This window comes from Chelmon rostratus, chromosome 13 (genome assembly GCF_017976325.1).
Source record: "Chelmon rostratus isolate fCheRos1 chromosome 13, fCheRos1.pri, whole genome shotgun sequence".
Taxonomy (NCBI): domain Eukaryota; kingdom Metazoa; phylum Chordata; class Actinopteri; order Chaetodontiformes; family Chaetodontidae; genus Chelmon; species Chelmon rostratus.
The window spans coordinates 904,487-921,492 of record NC_055670.1 but is presented as its reverse complement, the minus strand read 5'-3'; the positions used below and the strand labels follow the sequence as shown (position 1 = coordinate 921,492).

The 17,006-nt window shown below is 41.7% G+C and overlaps 1 protein-coding gene and 1 long non-coding RNA gene across 8 annotated transcripts in view; one reads left to right on the top strand and one right to left on the bottom strand.

Moving 5' to 3' along the window:
• Window positions 1-10,868: 10,868 nt before the first annotated feature.
• Window positions 10,869-16,280, bottom strand: LOC121616465. The gene is made up of 2 exons (XR_006007298.1): window positions 16,067-16,280; window positions 10,869-11,719 (listed from the first exon to the last, which is right to left on the bottom strand). It is a non-coding gene; the product is annotated as an uncharacterized LOC121616465 (long non-coding RNA).
• The window catches only part of caska (calcium/calmodulin-dependent serine protein kinase a), a 133,229-nt gene continuing 131,814 nt past the window's right edge, over window positions 15,592-17,006 (top strand). For all 7 annotated transcript variants that reach the window (XM_041951242.1, XM_041951240.1, XM_041951238.1 and 4 more), the window contains exon 1: window positions 15,592-16,626. In XM_041951242.1, the coding sequence (XP_041807176.1) occupies window positions 16,568-16,626 (59 nt within the window). In that variant the 5' untranslated portion in view covers window positions 15,592-16,567. The remainder of the gene's footprint in view (window positions 16,627-17,006) is intronic.

The following is a 17,006-nucleotide window of genomic DNA, read 5'->3' as shown; positions in this document are numbered from 1 at the left end:
TGTAAAAATTCCATTCTACAGTACTTATGTGCATTTACAGTAAAACTGTTTATGGTAATCTCCCATAAACAGTTTACAGTAGGAACTGTAAAATAATGTAACAAATTCCCTGTTAAATTACGGTAAACTACTGGCAGCTACAGTTGCCAGCATGATACTGTTATTCTACAGTGGACCTACTGTAATATGCAACAACAGTTTATTACCGTAAAAAATATTACAGTATCATACTGTAAAGTAAATATACTGTCTACAGTACACTACTGTCATATCTTTTACGGTAATAAACTGTTGTTGTAGACTAAAGTAGGTACACTGTAGAACAACAGTATCATGCTGGCAACTGTAGCTGCCAGTATTTTACTGTAAATAATAATAATTTACAGTGTAGACTTTTAACTATATGTAGTAAAAATAGCATAGTATATACATATGGGATATTTTTGATATACATGCATGTGATGTATGTACATATTAGTAACAGATACTATATGTACAACACAATGGATCGAGTAATAGTGGAAGTATGACTAATACTGATAGCAGTTGCAGTGCATGTCAGGCAGGGCCACAGCAGGACTGTAGCTATAATCCACAATTCAGGTTCAACCACTCTGCATGGTGACCTGTGAGATGAGAAAGCACAAGACACAAGAATCCGGGGAAGAAGCTAAGTTACAAACATGCACGGTAGGACAGGAATAAATTCAGATGGAGAGAGAGAAGAACAGAGAAGCTCTGTGTGTCATTGGAAGTCCCCTGACAATCTGATCCTATAGCAGCATAGCTAGGGTGGTCCAAGGCAAGCCTGAGCCAGTCCTTTGTAGGGTGTGTAAGCTTTATCAAAAGGAAAAGTTTTAAGTCTGCTCTTAAATGTAGAGAGGGTGTCTGCCTCCAGGACAATGGCTGGAAGATGGTTCCACAGGAGAGGATCTTGATAGCTAAAGGCTCTGGCTCCCATTCTGCTTTTAGAGAAAAGAGTAGAGTAAGCCTGCATACTGGGAACCCAATGTTCTAGTGGGGTAATAGGGTACTATGAGCTCTTTAAGATAGGATGGTGCCTGACCATTTAATGCTTTGTTGGTAAGGAGGATTTTAAATTATATTCTGGATTTTACAGGGAGCCAGTGCCGAGTGACTAATATGAAAGAAATATGATCTCTTTTCCTTGTTTTTGTCAGAACACGTGCCGCAGCATTCTGGAACAACTGGAGAGTATTTAGCAATGACTTCGGGCTGCCTGATAGTAAGGAATTGCAACAGTCCAGCCTGGAAGCAACAAATGCGTGGACTAGTTTTTCTGCATCGTTTTGAGACGTGATGTGCCTGATTTTTACAATGTTACAGGGGTGAAAAAAAGCAGTGTTTGAGGTGGGAGTTCTCAAATTCATTACAGTGATGGTGGAGGTCAGCACAATGTCATCCATAGTTGCTATGATAGTCAGATAGTGAGTTTCTAAGGTGTTTAGAGAGAGTACTTTAACTTCAGTTTTGTCTGAATTTATTTCCTTCAGATCGCTTGGAGTTTAGTCAACTGATTGGTTTCTTCTGGCTTCATTGATCTGCATAGCAATGGAAATGTATGGAATGTTTTCTGATAATGTTGCCGAAAGGAAGCATATATAAACATATATGTGTGAATAGCTCATTGTGATACTTCATCACTTTGCTGATAGCAGATAATGAATTTACCACTGTATATGTGAAAAAAGTTGTGTGAAGCCTTTTGTGGCTTTAGAGGAAGCTCTGAGCAAAGTCTGATGAATTGCCTCATGTCACTGACTTGAGTCAGTTGGAGCTGAAGACTATTGGTTTGAAACTAAAAAACTGGTGTGGAGTTAAAGAAACTACCTTACCAGATCTCTGTAGACTGCTGCTTATCTCTGCTTGTGGCTAGCGGCTCAAGGCTACATTAGCTGCCACTAGCACATCACACCTGAATCTCCAACCAAGCCCTTTTGTGGCTGTAGTAATTATGACAGGCACATAAGAGAAAGTAAGATGACGTCATTTTAGAGCAGAGCTATTTAATTAGTATGAAATGGGGGCCAGTTCATGGAAAGAATCCCAAATGAGAGGCCTGAGAAACATGGCTTGAAATATAACCAAAATGTGAGTAATCACATTAATAGCTACAGACATAGTAAAGAAACAACAATAGGACCGCATAATTGCATTTTGTAAATGCTCTCCTCAAAGACTGAGACAATTTTATAAAAATTGTGTGTCCCTCCAAAAGAATTATTCTGAGTTGATCCTTCCAAAAGCAACCATCATCAAAGAATCTAACATAGAGGCATAGTTGTTCTGCATCGCTGTTGTGTGTTGATTCATCCACAGCTAGAGACAATGCTTCTGCCTTCCTCAGTTTTATTCAAAAGAGTCTTGAAGACATCAGATGCAAGGACCTACTCTCCTTGTAAATGAAGGGTCTCACAGTGGCATTTTCTTGATCCAATCAGCCACGCTATTTCAAGTTTTCTCATCCGTAGCCACCTCTTTGATTGGTACAAGCATAAACAAAGTCCAAGATGGAGAAAGTTGTGGTGGATGGATGAGTCACCAAAACATCTGACTTAACATGGGAGACCTTTATTTGTTTCCCATTTCAAACCGGCAGTCAACGTTGGTTTCTTTCCTCATGATCTATATCGTTCCCTAATATTAACCAAGTGTTTATTACTGCAACCATAATGCTAACCCAAGCGTAAAATAATCTTACCAATTAATGTTTCCCTATCATTCACCAGGTAGTTCTTGTGCCTAAGGCTAAGCAAACCTTAACCATGACAGTGTCAGATTAGAGAACAGTTTTTTTTTTAACCATAATCTGTTATGGTTTCAGACAAATGATGTCTTGTGGATAGTGGTGTCAGATCAGAAAATCGTTATGCTGTATGTTATGTTCCAGAGAGGATGGACAAGCAGCATAGTTTGTCATTTATTCGGAGGACTTGATGAACAGAACATTATCACCTCTACACTTTTGGAGGATAACAATAATAACAATAACATAACATTTGTTGTACAGATACAAGAGTGATATCACCCTCCTTATCTAACTCGCTGGCTTTGGTGTTCTCCAAATTGCCAATCCATTCCACAGGGGTTTCATTATCACTCCTTAACTTCCTTGAGCACAGTAGTTAAGCTAATTCTTTTTGCACTACCGTTTACATTTGCACTATTACATTCTCAATGTTTCATTGTTTAGTTTGTACAGTTTTTACTTACTTAGTTTGTACAGTTTTTATTTAGATTGTACAGTTTTTATTTATCTCTTTTTTAATATATGTCCTGTCACAAAGGGTTGAAGAGTAACGCAATTTTGTCCTGTACATACTGCAGAATTGACAATAAAGATGACTTTGACTTTGACTTTGACTTTGACTTTGTAGGCCAAAGGTATCTCACCATAACTTACCATTAACAATATGTGCACTCTGGTCTGCTATTGTGAATAAAGCCATACACATACTGGGATACTTGGGTGATGATTTTTTTTTCTCTATACTTTAATCAACTACATGGTGAAAATATTTTTTGATTGACTGATCGATTTAAGTGTGCTACACCATATGGTGCCCGGCCCATTTGGGATTACAAGACACTAGACGGCAACAGTGAGAGCTGCCACATCACAAATCATAATATGCAGTTCCACAAATTCAGAAATTACCTATATTGTGCGATATAGGGTTTGTTTGTAACTGCCATTAATTAACATGCATTTTCTTATAAATCTTGCCAAGACAAGAAATCTCCTTAATTTAGGAACCAGCTCAAAATATGACCTTCAGACAACCAAAACAAATCAGGGTTCCTCAACTGGATTTTTCAAGCAGATGGTTGCTCAAGTCAAGAGGTGGGACAGAAAATGAAATTCATTTCCAACAACACCAGGATCACAAAAAACACAGATTGTCAGGAATACCTCTATATGTCACGGCTGTGGGTGTGTCCCAGTATTTTCCCTTGTGTTTCCTTAGGTGTGTGAATGTATGCTCTCTCTCACTCTCCTGGATCCCTGCTGAACCTGCCCACCTGCAGTCCATCAGCTCATCGGTCTGGCAGTATTTCAACCCTGGCTCTACTCCCGCTCGTGTCTGGATCATAGTTTCAACCGTAGTGATAGTTATTGTCCATGCTAACCCAGTTTGCTACTCTTAATGATTTTTTGTGTTTTCATGTTCCATGTGACTAACCTGTTTCTCTCTGTGTCTCAGAATTATCTCTCACTTGCCTATGTGCCAGCAGCCTCCTAGCCATGCTTCCCTCTGCCCACACCAGCTTCTCCATCTCCATAGTCTTCACCTCCATTCCCCAGTTCCTCTTTATTAAGCATCATTACTTCATCTTTCCTCTTTGTCTGTGTTCTGCATTTTGGGTCCACATTATCCTAACATTATATTTGTCTCCCTTAATTACCAGTTTAGCAGCACATAGGGGCCCCTTTCCACTCTCTTTAAATTAAATGTTATGTAAGATTCTGTGACAATAATGACAGACAGGTGTGTTGTTGACCCCTCTTTCATCTTGCCTCTACATGCATAGTGTGTACAAGTGTCCACTTGTATTTGCACCCAGAGTTCATGTTAGACCAAAGAGCTTCAAATGCACTGCACCCTCCACATTGGCAATGATTTGTGTGTGTATGTGTGTGTGTGTATGTATGAGTCCAGTATGCCCGACTGTGTGTGCATGTATGTGTGTCGTTTTTAATAGCCTAATTCCCTTCGGAGGGGGTAGAGAGGCAGTTGCTCAGGCAATCGAGGAGATAAAGCACTCAGAGCGCTCAGAGATGGTACACACCAACAGCACCCAAATCCAATCCTTACTTACTGCCTTCCTCCCCTTTGAAGCCCCAGCAGAATCTACAGGGATGTTACAGTATGGGGAATCTACTTAGCTGCTCTGTTTTCACCAGTGACCTAAATCCCTAGTTGTTTGCTGTCATCTCTGTGACCAACCAGTATGCAAAATGACAACTGTTCTTGTCTCTCTCTCTCTTGCTCTCTCTGTCTCCCTCTCTCTCTCTCTGTTTGTGTGTGTGTGTGTGTGTGTGTGTGTGTGTGTAAGTGTGTGCTGTCCAAGAGACCTATGAAGCTACAGCCAGGAGATGTTAGCTTAGCTTAGTGCTTCTCACTTATTTCCTGTTATGCCCCCCTAGGAAGAAGAAAACATTTCGCATTTAGTCCATGGCTGTATTCCAAACCACCGACTATACTAGCAGTGTGTACTGATTTGGTCAAAAGTAGCATGTAGTATGCAGTATGCAAACAAAAGCAAAATCTGCACTATGCCAAAAATACCTTTTTATTCAGCAAAAATCTCCAGTATGTATTGAACAACTCTATTGCGCCTACTGTGTTCCACAATGCAAAGTGCTGGAGCAGTCACAACGACCAGCAGGGCCAACAACAGTAATATAGAATATAGTAAATACTGCATACTGCAGCCATTAGTATGTGGTTCTGAATACAGCCCACGTGTTTTCCTTCTTTTAGTTGTCAGGTCGTTAGAGTTTGGTTACTTGTGTTCCTCGTGCCATCCCAGTTTATTCAGAGTTCAGTTTTTGTATTTTCTCTGGACTTCCTCTGTTTTTGTGGACTGGAACTAGTTTTATTTTAGTTCACTTTTGCTTTACTCTATATGAACTCTGTTTTAAAATCATTAAATGTTAACATACTGCTTTTATGTCTCATCGTGTCTGTTAATGTGTTTTGTTCACTGGCGTCATGTCTTGTTATGCACTTCCTGTTTTATTGTGAACTCTAACTCTCCTCTCATTTCAGACTATTGACTTCCTGGTTTCCTTGTGTCCTTCCCGCCTGTCTGATTGTCTGCCCCGCCCTGATTGTTTTCACCTGTTCCTTGTTACCTTGTGTATATATAATAATAAGTAATAATAATAACTTAATTTGTATAGCACTTTTCATACAAAAGGAAATGTAGCACAAATTGCTTTACAATCAAAAATAAAGAAAATAAAGAAGACCCTGCCCACACACACCCACATACAAGAGCACACAGACTCATCAACACTCCCGTTACATCATGATGAACTAAGTACTGAGGAAACGCCATCTTGAATAAAAGAGAAATGAAATGAAATAAGGGAACACAGGAGATTAATTTGAAATGTTAAAACAACAAAAACAGCATTGCCGGCAGTTAGTCAGACCTGTACCCAGTGCATGTTGGACTCCGGCAGGGCTGCCCTTTGTCACAGGTTCTGTTCATTAATTTTATGGAAAGAATTTCTAGGCGCAGCCAAGGGCCAGAGGGAGTCTGGTTTGGGGACCACAGGATATCATCTCTGCTTTTTGCGGATGATGTTGTCCTGTTGGCTTCCTCGAACCAGGACCTCCAGCATGTGTTGGGGCGATTTGCAGCCGAGTGCGAAGCGGCTGTGATGAGAATCAGCACCTCTAAGCCCGAGGCCATGGTTCTCGACCGGAAAAGGGCGGCTGGTCCCCTCTGGGTTGGAAGAGAGCTCCTGCCTCAAGTGCAGGAGTTCAAGTATCTTGGGGTCTTGTTCACGAGTGAGGGAAGGATGGAGCGTGAGATCGACAGGTGGATCGGTGCGGCGGCAGCAGTAATGCGGTCGTTGTACCGGTCCGTCGTGGTGAAGAAGGAGCTGAGCCGAAAGGCAAAGCTCTCGATTTACCAGTTAATCTACGTTCCTACCCTCACCTATGGTCATGAACTTTGGCTCATGACCGAATGAACGAGATCTCGGATACAAGCAGCTGAAATGAGTTTCCTCCGCAGGGTGGCGGGGCGCTCCCTTAGAGATAGGGTGAGGAGCTCTGTCACACAGAGTAGAGCCGCTGCTCCTTCACGCCGAGAGGAGCCAGCTGAGGTGGCTCGGGCATCTTTACCGGATGCCTCCCGGACGCCTTCCTGGGAGGGTGTTCCGGACATGCCCCACTGGTAAGAGGCCCCGCGGAAGACCCAGGACACGCTGGAGGGACTATGTTGCTCGGCTGGCCTGGGAATGCCTCGGGGTGCTGGAGGAAGTGTCTAGGGAGAGGGAAGTCTGGGTTTCCCTGCTTAGACCGCTGCCCCCGCGACCCGGCCCCAGATAAGTGGAAGAAAATGGATGGATGGATAAAACAACAAAAACAAATAAAACTGAACAAATTAATTATAAATAAAGTAAAAGAGAATAAAATAAAATAAGATATGGTACCTAAAATGGATCACTAAAAAGATGGGTATTAAGTTTGCTTTTAAAACTATTAATATTACATGTCACCCTCAGATCTTCAGGCAGCCTGTTTCATAAACGGGGGGCAGAGCAATGAAAAGATGCCTCCCCGTATGTTTTAGTTCTAACTTTGGGTACAGTTAAACGGCCACTCCCAGAAGACCTGAGGGCTCTGCTGGGTTCATATGGTTAAAGCAAGTTACATACATATGAAGCAGCAAGACCATTAGGAGCTTTATAAACCAATAAAAAGATTTTAAAATCAGTTCTTAAAGGCACACAATGCAGAGACTTGGTGTAATGTGAGCTCTCTTTCTGGTCTTTGTCAGCATTCTAAGTTTTGGAGTAATTGAAGTTGGAAAGTAGTCTTTTTTGGGAGCCCAAAAAGAAGAGCATTGCAGCAATCAATCCTGCAAGTAATCAAAGCATGAATAAGTGTCTCTGAGAGAAACTGGCGGACTTTGGCAATGTTCTTTAAATGATAAAATGCCTTTCTTGTGACGTCCTTTATATGAGCCTCAAAATTCAATTCCACGTCAAATGTTACACCAAGATTTTTAACTTGTTGAAATGGGCTGAAAGAAACAGCTTGTAGTTTGCCAGCCAGTTTCTGTCTCTGGTCTCCTGGACCAATAAATAAAACCTGAGTTTTGTCCTGGTTGAGCTGTAATAAGTTCTCTGCCATCCGGGATTTAATGTATGAAATACAGTTAAAAAGGACATCAAGTGGTCCTGTGTTATCAGGAGACACAGTGATATAAAGTTGTGTGTCATCTGTATGGCTGTGAAAGTTGATGCCGTGCCTCCTGATGACATTTCCAAGTGGTAGCATGTATAGGTTAAAAAGGGTTGGACCAAAAACTGATCCCCTGGACACTGCATTTCATTTGATAAAAACTAGATGTGTGTTCACCCATGCTGGCATAGAATTTCCTGTCTGTAAGATATGATTTGAACCACTTAAAAACAGTACCAGAGATGCCAATTAAATTATGGAGTCTATTTAAAAGAATGGTATGATCTACTGTGTCAAACGCTGCACCCAAATCTAAAAGCACTTAGACAGAGGGTATTTTTTTGTCCATGTTTGACATGATGTCGTCGGCATTTCTCACTAATGCTGTGCTGTGAAATTTTCTAAAACTAGATTGATGTATTTTAGCAGTGTTTGTTGAGGTCATAAAATCATTTAATTGGTTCAAAACAAATTTTTCTACAATTTTACTTAAAAATGGCAAGTTGGAAACAGGCCGGTAGTTCTTCATATAATTCGCGTCTCCCCTGTACCAGATTGTGTTGTGTACCTTGTCCAATGATTCGGACAGTTTATGCCTTGTTCTAGAGAACTTTGCAAGTTTAGTTTTGCCTTGTAAGATACCTAGAGACTTTTTATTATTAAAACCAGCCTTTGTCCTTTAGCTTCCTTTTTTGTTTTGAGTTTTGCATTTGTATCCAAAAACTTCAAGCCTGAGAGCCTGTTAATTGCTGATTCACCATCATAGCATTACCATGCTAATAACATTGAAGCTGTCTGGCTGATTCATCCTACTGTTACAACAATTATAATTATCATTTACATACAAAAGATAAGAGAAAAGATCAGCTTTATTAATTCACAGCTGTGGAAATTTGGTGTTACAGGCAGCATCATTAAAAATAGCAAATAGCAAAGGCAATGGAAAATAAGAAATACAAAATAAGAAATTGACAATATGTACATTTTATACAAAAGACTAGAAAATATATTGCCAATGGAAAGTACTATAGAAATTGAAAAATTGCACAGGGATTGAAACAAAAATTGCACGTGGTTATGGATAAATTAAGTACAGTATTTGCTCTATTGTAGTATTGTGTAGTATTTAAGGAAAGAGGAATGTAAAATTACACAGGTTATAGCATGTATGAGATAGAAGGATGTTTTCCAGTAGTGCAAAGAAACAGTATGTCAGGGCTACTAAAATCGGCAAAGCGTCCCTTTAATGGTACCACTTTGTGCACAATGAATGGTCCAGGGCTGCCGATGCTTCTCTTCCCAAGAAAGAGAATGATTGAGATCCTGGTGAGAGGGGCACCTCCTTGATCTGTGGGAAGAGTTTCAGATTCCAGTTGGAACAACAGCAGTCTATTTGTGGAGTGGCTCACCCACTTTGTGAAGAATGTGAATGCCAGCAGAAATGATCCACTCATCCTGATACTTAATGGGTAACACTAACATAAAACTATACAGGTTATTCATATGGCAAGAGATCTTGGTATAATCACGAGTTTACTAAAACCCCACAGCAGCAATAAACTGCAGCCCCTTGACAGGACTTTTTTTCAGAAGCCTGAAGAGGAGTTGCAACAAAGTGGCTAACTGATGGATGACCAAAAACCTGGGAAGAGGATTAGCATCTGTGAGACTGCTGGCCTTTCCAGTGATGTCTACAACCAGGCTGTGGGAAAGGGGGTGGGAGGGTTCAGAGCCTGTTGCCTTGTGCTATGTAACAGGAACAATTGTGGAGAAGAGGAGCCAGAATCTGCCCTATGGCTTACTCCACACGCCTCCCAGGCTGCTCAGGAGCCCATTCTGTGGAAGACAACAAAAATGCCCTTTGATATTCCAGGGGCTACATGTTTTATCAACATTATTAACACTGTTTTCTGTCCATTCTGATCAGTAGAGAATACACTGATACAGATCCCATTCATCACTTCAAATCATTAATTATAAATTTGAATACAGGCTATGTGAGATTACTGTGGTAGAAAAGAGGAACTTGAAGATTACTCATTGTTTCATGTTACAGTGAAAAAATTGGGTTGTTTTGTACGAACAGCTTGTTGGCCTTACTTATCAGACAGTTTTATTTCAAGCCTTCTTATTACTTATTTTAGGCCTACATGGCAATATCATTCATGAGACCACCTGTGTGTGGGATTCACATGTCATTAGACCATCGAAGAATGAGGTACCCAGTGGCTGTCCCAGAGTCATGTACAAGTTCCCAGAACTCTACACAACTGATGACTGCCTTTCCCCCCCAGAATGAGCTCATGTACTACTGAGTCACAGTAACAGCACATTTCGACTAACAGTGCGATGTAATATCTACAACATCTGCAACATTCTGATGATGGAGTCACAGGTGCATCTTGCTTATCAACCATTGGATTTAAACGAAGCAAAACACCTCACACAGTTCTTCATGTGATGGGTGAACTGTAAATAAGGAAACCTGGGCTTTTTTTTAGATGGACATGCATCATAGCTCACACTGGTTTGCTCTATGTGTGTTCTCAAGGTTAGACAATGTTGGAATGAGATGTATACCCACTGTTAGGTTTTCCCAGGAGCTTTGTAGAGGAACTTTGGACTATATAGCCTAGAAGTTTTCTCTTGCTGTGTGCACACTGACTGTACTAGAAAGTAACAGTTACTTATGCCATTTGCAATATTATTGTGGGGCAGTCACAGTGGCATCTTCCATTTGTCAAGAGTTGTATTTCTATGTGTATCTGAGCTCTTCTCAGTAATTTTTACTGGAAGCAGACACTTAAATATGTAGTATTTGTATATAGGAGTGTTGTCATAGAAGTTCTACTTTGCCTTCACATCAATCCTGAATGGGCAACCAATGCATAGCAAAGAAAAACACAGAGGGAGAATACATGACAAATTCAACATTTTTATTGAACAATATCCTTCTCTTGACAGTTATTGGCATATGTTTCCCATATGAGGGCCTACAACAAAAATAGGCATGTGTGGCCATTTGAATGTGGTATGTGCATAAAATAGGCATTATTTTGTTGAACGCTGATATGTACTTCCTCATGAATAAAAACTGCATAAAACATGCACATTAACACAGTAAAAACAGTAAAAGGGATGTTTAAACATGCAAACAGAGCTTTCTGACTCATCAGAATGATTAACCCTGCTTTTTTTTACTTGAGCAAAGTTTCAAAACCATTCCTGTGTCCGCCCCCTGGATGTTCACTGGTGAGTGTGGTAGTCTCCTTCTGAAGTCAACCACCATCTCCTTTGTTTTACTGGCGTTCAAGCACAGGTGGTTGCGCTCACACCAGTCCACAAAGTCCATAATGACTGACCGGTACTCCAGCTCGTTCCCCTCTGACACAAAGCCCACTATGAGTCATGAGAGAACTTCTGAAGATGGCAGCTGTCTGTGTTGTAGGTGAAGTTCGAGGTGTAGATGGTGAAGAGGAAAGGTGAGAGGACGGTGCCCTGGGGTGCTCCTGTGCTGCAGACTACCACCTCTGACTCACAGCTGCGCATTCACACGTACTGTGGATGGTCGGTGAGGCAGTCGATGGTCCAGGCAGTCAGATGTCTATCCACTTCCACGTCCTCCAGCGTCCCCCCCAGCAGCACTGGTCTGATGGTTTTGAAAGCGCTGGAGAAGTCAAAGAACCCTCACTGCACAGCCGGCGATCTCCAGGTGGGTGGGCGCCCATTGCAGGGGGTAGATGATGGCGTCCTCTACCCTGATGTTGGGCCTGTAGGCATGTCAAATGAAAAACAAAATTACCACAACGTTACAAGATAGAGAAAGCTAGTTAAATAAGGCTATGAACTAATGCCAAAATCATGCTAAAGTCAGCATTTTACCGTCAGCGCATGCAATGAGTTAACACCAGGATGATTTAATGTATCATCTTTTAGTTGATTGATGATGCTATCAGGTATATTACGTGTTTTTAGGAAAGTGAATAAATCCACTTCTACTGCCATTCTTTCATACAGCCAAAAAGCTTGATGATCTTTTCCACAGAGTTTCTGGTGTGCACTAGAAAAAGAATTTTTACTATTTTTGTGCCCATGTCCTTTTAGGGGCTCTGTAAAATTAAGTACACATTAATGTAAATGTATTGTAACAAATTTTGGGGATTGGGGCTAAGAACATCTGACACACACACACAAAGAAAGATGTGTTGCTTGGCGATAAGATTTTCCCTGATTTTCCTGATTCCGAAGCCAAATTGCCCCCTGCCCATCACCCCTCAACATCCCCACCTCTTAACTTATGAAACCTCACCTAATCAGCAAGGGAACTAATTCTATGTTTCAAATGGCCCAAATAAAAGATGTCTGTGCTACATAAGCAGTCATGCATCAAGGGAGAAAAACAATATCTACAGTAGCTGCTGTGGGGCTTATTTGATTACATAAAATCCTTTCTGTTGAAAATCCATAAATAAAAGAACAAGCTCATCTTGGGTTTAAAAACACTGCTTTATTATTCACCCGACATTAATTAGGCAATCAGCTGGCAATGTATTTAACCCACCAGAACCTATCAAATATGAATAGACAGCACTTGTCAGTGTGTTGCGTTCACATGTCTACACTAGCTTTGTAGTGGACTTAATTTTGGGGGATAATAGCACAGCACTCTGAAAGAAAAGCAATGGTTCCAAAGAGGCAGTACACTACAATCTTGAAAACTGACAACTGACTGACATCTGACAAATGTGAAGCCTTTTGTGGCTACAGATGGACTTGTGCTAACTCTGTCTGATTCCAGAGTCATGTCAGTTGGGTCTGAAGACTACAAGTTAGAACCTTTGTGAAAGAAAATGTGTTTCTCTAGTACCAAAGGAACCTTACTACTAAATTTAAAAGTGACCAAAATTCTTAAATAATAATATTATCAACAGCGCTTGGTATCCCCCTAACTGAACCGAATAACTGAATGATACAGATGAAACCATTAGTTCAGTACCCCTACAGTATCCACACACACACATACACACACAGACACACGCAGACACACACAGACACACACACACACACACACACAGACACACACAAATCTAAGGTCCAGTTTACTGCAGATGTGTCAGAGGATTCTGGGACTGAAACAGTTACACAAAGACAGACACCTTGGCTGGACTAGCTGTTACATGCACACAAGGGACAAGTATTGTCACTTGCTAAGGTCGAGAGAGTTAACCAGGCCCTTCCCTGGGCAAGGGAAACAATAATCTGGTGGTGGGAAATGAGAAGCCAACTATTCATTCAACAAAGGTGCCAACTTGGGCAACTAACCTACCCTGCTTTTTTGTGGTCCTAAAACTTATCACACAAAACTGATCAGAGGTATGGTGCACAAGAACGTTTTAAGCAGTAATGCTGCACATAAATTGTCAAAAAACAATAACAACAACAAATGAGAGGAAAAACAGGAAAGAATCAAGATAAATCACATTATCTACAGTTGATGGCGGTAACATGCCGCATTTGGCTCCAATCCACCTGTTGCGGCTTCCAAAAACCAGCCCTTTTAGCCGCAGAGAGTATGAGGTTGGGTCCTGGGGTTCGCAGATTTGTGACGCGCACTGAGGTTATAGTGACAGATACGCTGAGATCCAAAGATGCGCTTGGTGCATTTATTGTGGAAAAACAGCACAGAGCTATCACAGCGTAGCAAGGATGATTAAATGAAAATGAAAACCAGCGGATTAAACAGATTACGACAAATGATGAATAAATGAGTGAATGATAAATGAGTAGCGCGGTCAACAAAAATTACGGCTACTTCCCAACCGTGACTCTCTCTCATCTGTGTCACCAGTGAGTGCACACCTTTACACACACACTTCCGGCCAATCACACGCCTACTCCCACGTGAATCACCGCCCCCACAGCACACACACATCCAGGCGAACAGTGTACCTCATCTTCAACCTGTATGTCTCCTACACCACCAATACAATACAAAAGAAGAAAATGACCAGTCAATTCAGCAGCTAATCTGGCTAGCCTCTGTGTGCTAGTTACCACCCGAGCCACTAGCTGATCCAGTAGGTTGCGTGGTTAGACGCATGAGTTCCCACTTTAGCTGAATGAATAGTCACCTTCTCATTTCCCTCTGCCGGCCGTTCAGTTACCATCGCTACCTTACCATTGGCCACATTAGTCGCTGGCTTGTGCGAGGATATAGCCTCTGCTGATTTGGGCATCGTTTTTGTCTGTTACCTTTATCTATACTTTTAGTTAGACATCAAGCAGACATTACGGTTACCAAGTAGTTTTGTTGTCTGAAACTGAAACTGGATAATAAGTCAGCTAAGTCTAAAAATAAAATACCTGAGTCCTGTCTTCAACGCATGCATCAACCATAACCTCCTCTTTACGTGGACTCTGTCGCTCTTTATTATACATCACCTGATTTCCCAAAGCCTGTGCTGAATTAAGTATGCATGTGTGAGAGTTTTGCAAATTTGGAGCTGTGTTTCATTAGTCATTCAAAATGCCCTTGTTGTCTTTCCCTCTGCACTTGCCCTCAGGGGAATCCCTGATGCCACGCTGTGATTCCATTGAAAAACTGAAGACAACTTGGCGAGAGGGAGTCAGTCAACAATGATGGTCACTCCAGAGATATATTCACGCATAGTGCATTGCAATGATGCATTTGGTTTAGTGGCAGTGATGCAGGCTACATAAAACTGTTTACTGTAAAGCTTAAACTGTTATGTTTTGCAAGATATCATAAACTCATAACAATAACAGTTAGTATAATCATGACACAGATCACAAGAAAGCTCTAATCAGAAACTGATGCAACTAATTACCAAAGGGGGTTGGGCATGTCCTGTCCAATATTGGAGACAGGCGCATTTGTTTGACACGAAAATTATACCGTGGCGTGGAGGAGAAAAATATTTTATTCCACCAAAGAAACAGTAGCAGGACTAACTCTGTTTTTTTTAAAAAGAGTAACGTCAGTGTAAGTAACAGTTACACAACACAAACTGTTGCACTGAACCACATGGAGCAGTTGAAGAAGAACAAAGCTTCTTTATTAGACTGTATCTTTGTTGGCCAAACTGCTGTATTGAGTTTCAAACTGAGTCTGCCTATTTACTAGCTGTTTTTTTACTTAAGGTTTTAGTAAGAGGAATAACATTAACAAGGAGCATAATCACATACTACAACTCAACATTTTTGTGTTTTAAATTGATATTAAAAAGTGAATCATTTGTTCTTTTTTCATGTCAGAAAGTTGTTTCAGTTCAATTGCCAGTCAACCTCAGTAAATGCATTTTTGACCAACATTAAATGGATTTTAATCAATAAAACATGTTAAACTGCACCTGTGTGTGCTGCTATTGTGCTACTGAAATATTAGCTTGTTAATGCCAGTTCTGCCACCTGATAAAGTAAGCGTACAGCCCTCAAGTCATTCCTATGCCCTTGAGCCTACAAGTGGTGGTCGATCCATGACAGTTTGGGCTTTAAGCCTACAAGGGCCACTGCTTCTATTTAAATCTCCCGCTCCTCCCACGCCCACTTTCCCTCTGCTCTCCAAGTGTCCTCCGTGCGACGTAAGCTGTTACGTAATACTAATGGCTGAGAGGAAGCGAATGAGGGCAAGTGGAACGGCTAATGAAACGCAGCGTTTGTTACCATTTAGACACGACCTATTTCCATCCATTGAAAACGTTCTCAGGAAACTGTGGTTTTAGAAAAGCCTTTATGGCGCCGCCACTCCGCCATATTGGCTCAAAGCGTATAGGCCTCAATGGAATCCTGTGCAACGTCTTGGCGCCCAAATGGAGGACAGTGGAGCAGTTTCATAACCCCCGTTTAGGAGGAGTTCAGTTTTCTCGCAGCTCCGTGGAGCTAAACATGCAGGCACACGGACGACAGTGGTAGGGAAAACATTAACCAAAGTGTTGCTGAGCCGAGGAGAAACAAACGGAGACTACACCTTCTGAATTGTACATTAAGACTTTACCTCGCCCGTCAGTTATACGGCAGAAGGACTGTGTGCATCCCTGAAAACACGAGAGGAGAGTGTAACCCGTGGCTGCTCGGGACGTGAAGATCACTGAACCCACCTGGACCAGCGCTGTAACCCGAACCTGATGTCCACTGGCCAGCGGCTCTGTCCGTTTCCTCTTTAGTGAGCACGGTATTCAAAGCGTTGTGCGTTACCGGCGGAACCGTTGACGGGAGCAGACACAGCAGCTGAGGAGTTCACTATGTTTGTTTGACAACCACGTATGGTTTGCTTTTTGAGACGGGGGGGCGATACTGGGAAGCGGTGGGAAAGGCGGGGCCGAATCGGTGGACTCCCAAATCGGATTATTGAGGTCCCCTGTGCCGATTCACCCACAGCGACGCAGCGTTTTTTTTTGGGGGGTGGGGGGTCGACGAAGGAGGCAACAACTGGAATATAGAAAGCTTTCTTTGAAACTCTTTGCTGACGGAGTGGTGTTCTGTCAGTTATTCCTGTCAAACGGCCAGCTGCGTGTGGCCTTCGCTTTCCCCATTTAGGAGCATAATACGATTTGGGACGTATATTTTGGGGATCATTTTTCTCCAGCCGGGATCGGACTATGGCGGACGACGACATTCTCTTTGAAGATGTGTATGAGCTCTGTGAGGTCATTGGCAAGTAAGTGTTGCATTACTGTATTATTTCACTGTTTTTTAAGGTAAACGTTGGTCACCGGGGCTCCAATTAGCTCCTCATAATATCCGGCGTATGGCACGCACGCACACGCACGCCCCAAAAGCTTGCTAATATTTGTGTAGGAACTAATAACCCCGTAATCATCATAACTGAATGTATAATGACCTTAATTCTAGTTTATGCTATTTTTCCCCTTGGAAACACAATTATTGAACATAGACTCAGGCGTATCCCACAACAATTGAATGCAGGCTACTGTTGCCTTCTTTGGCATAGGCACATGACGCCATGGACGTGGTAACAGTTGTTGCATTCCAGGTTTTCTGCTTTATTCCGACATGAAGATCATATCCTATTTAACT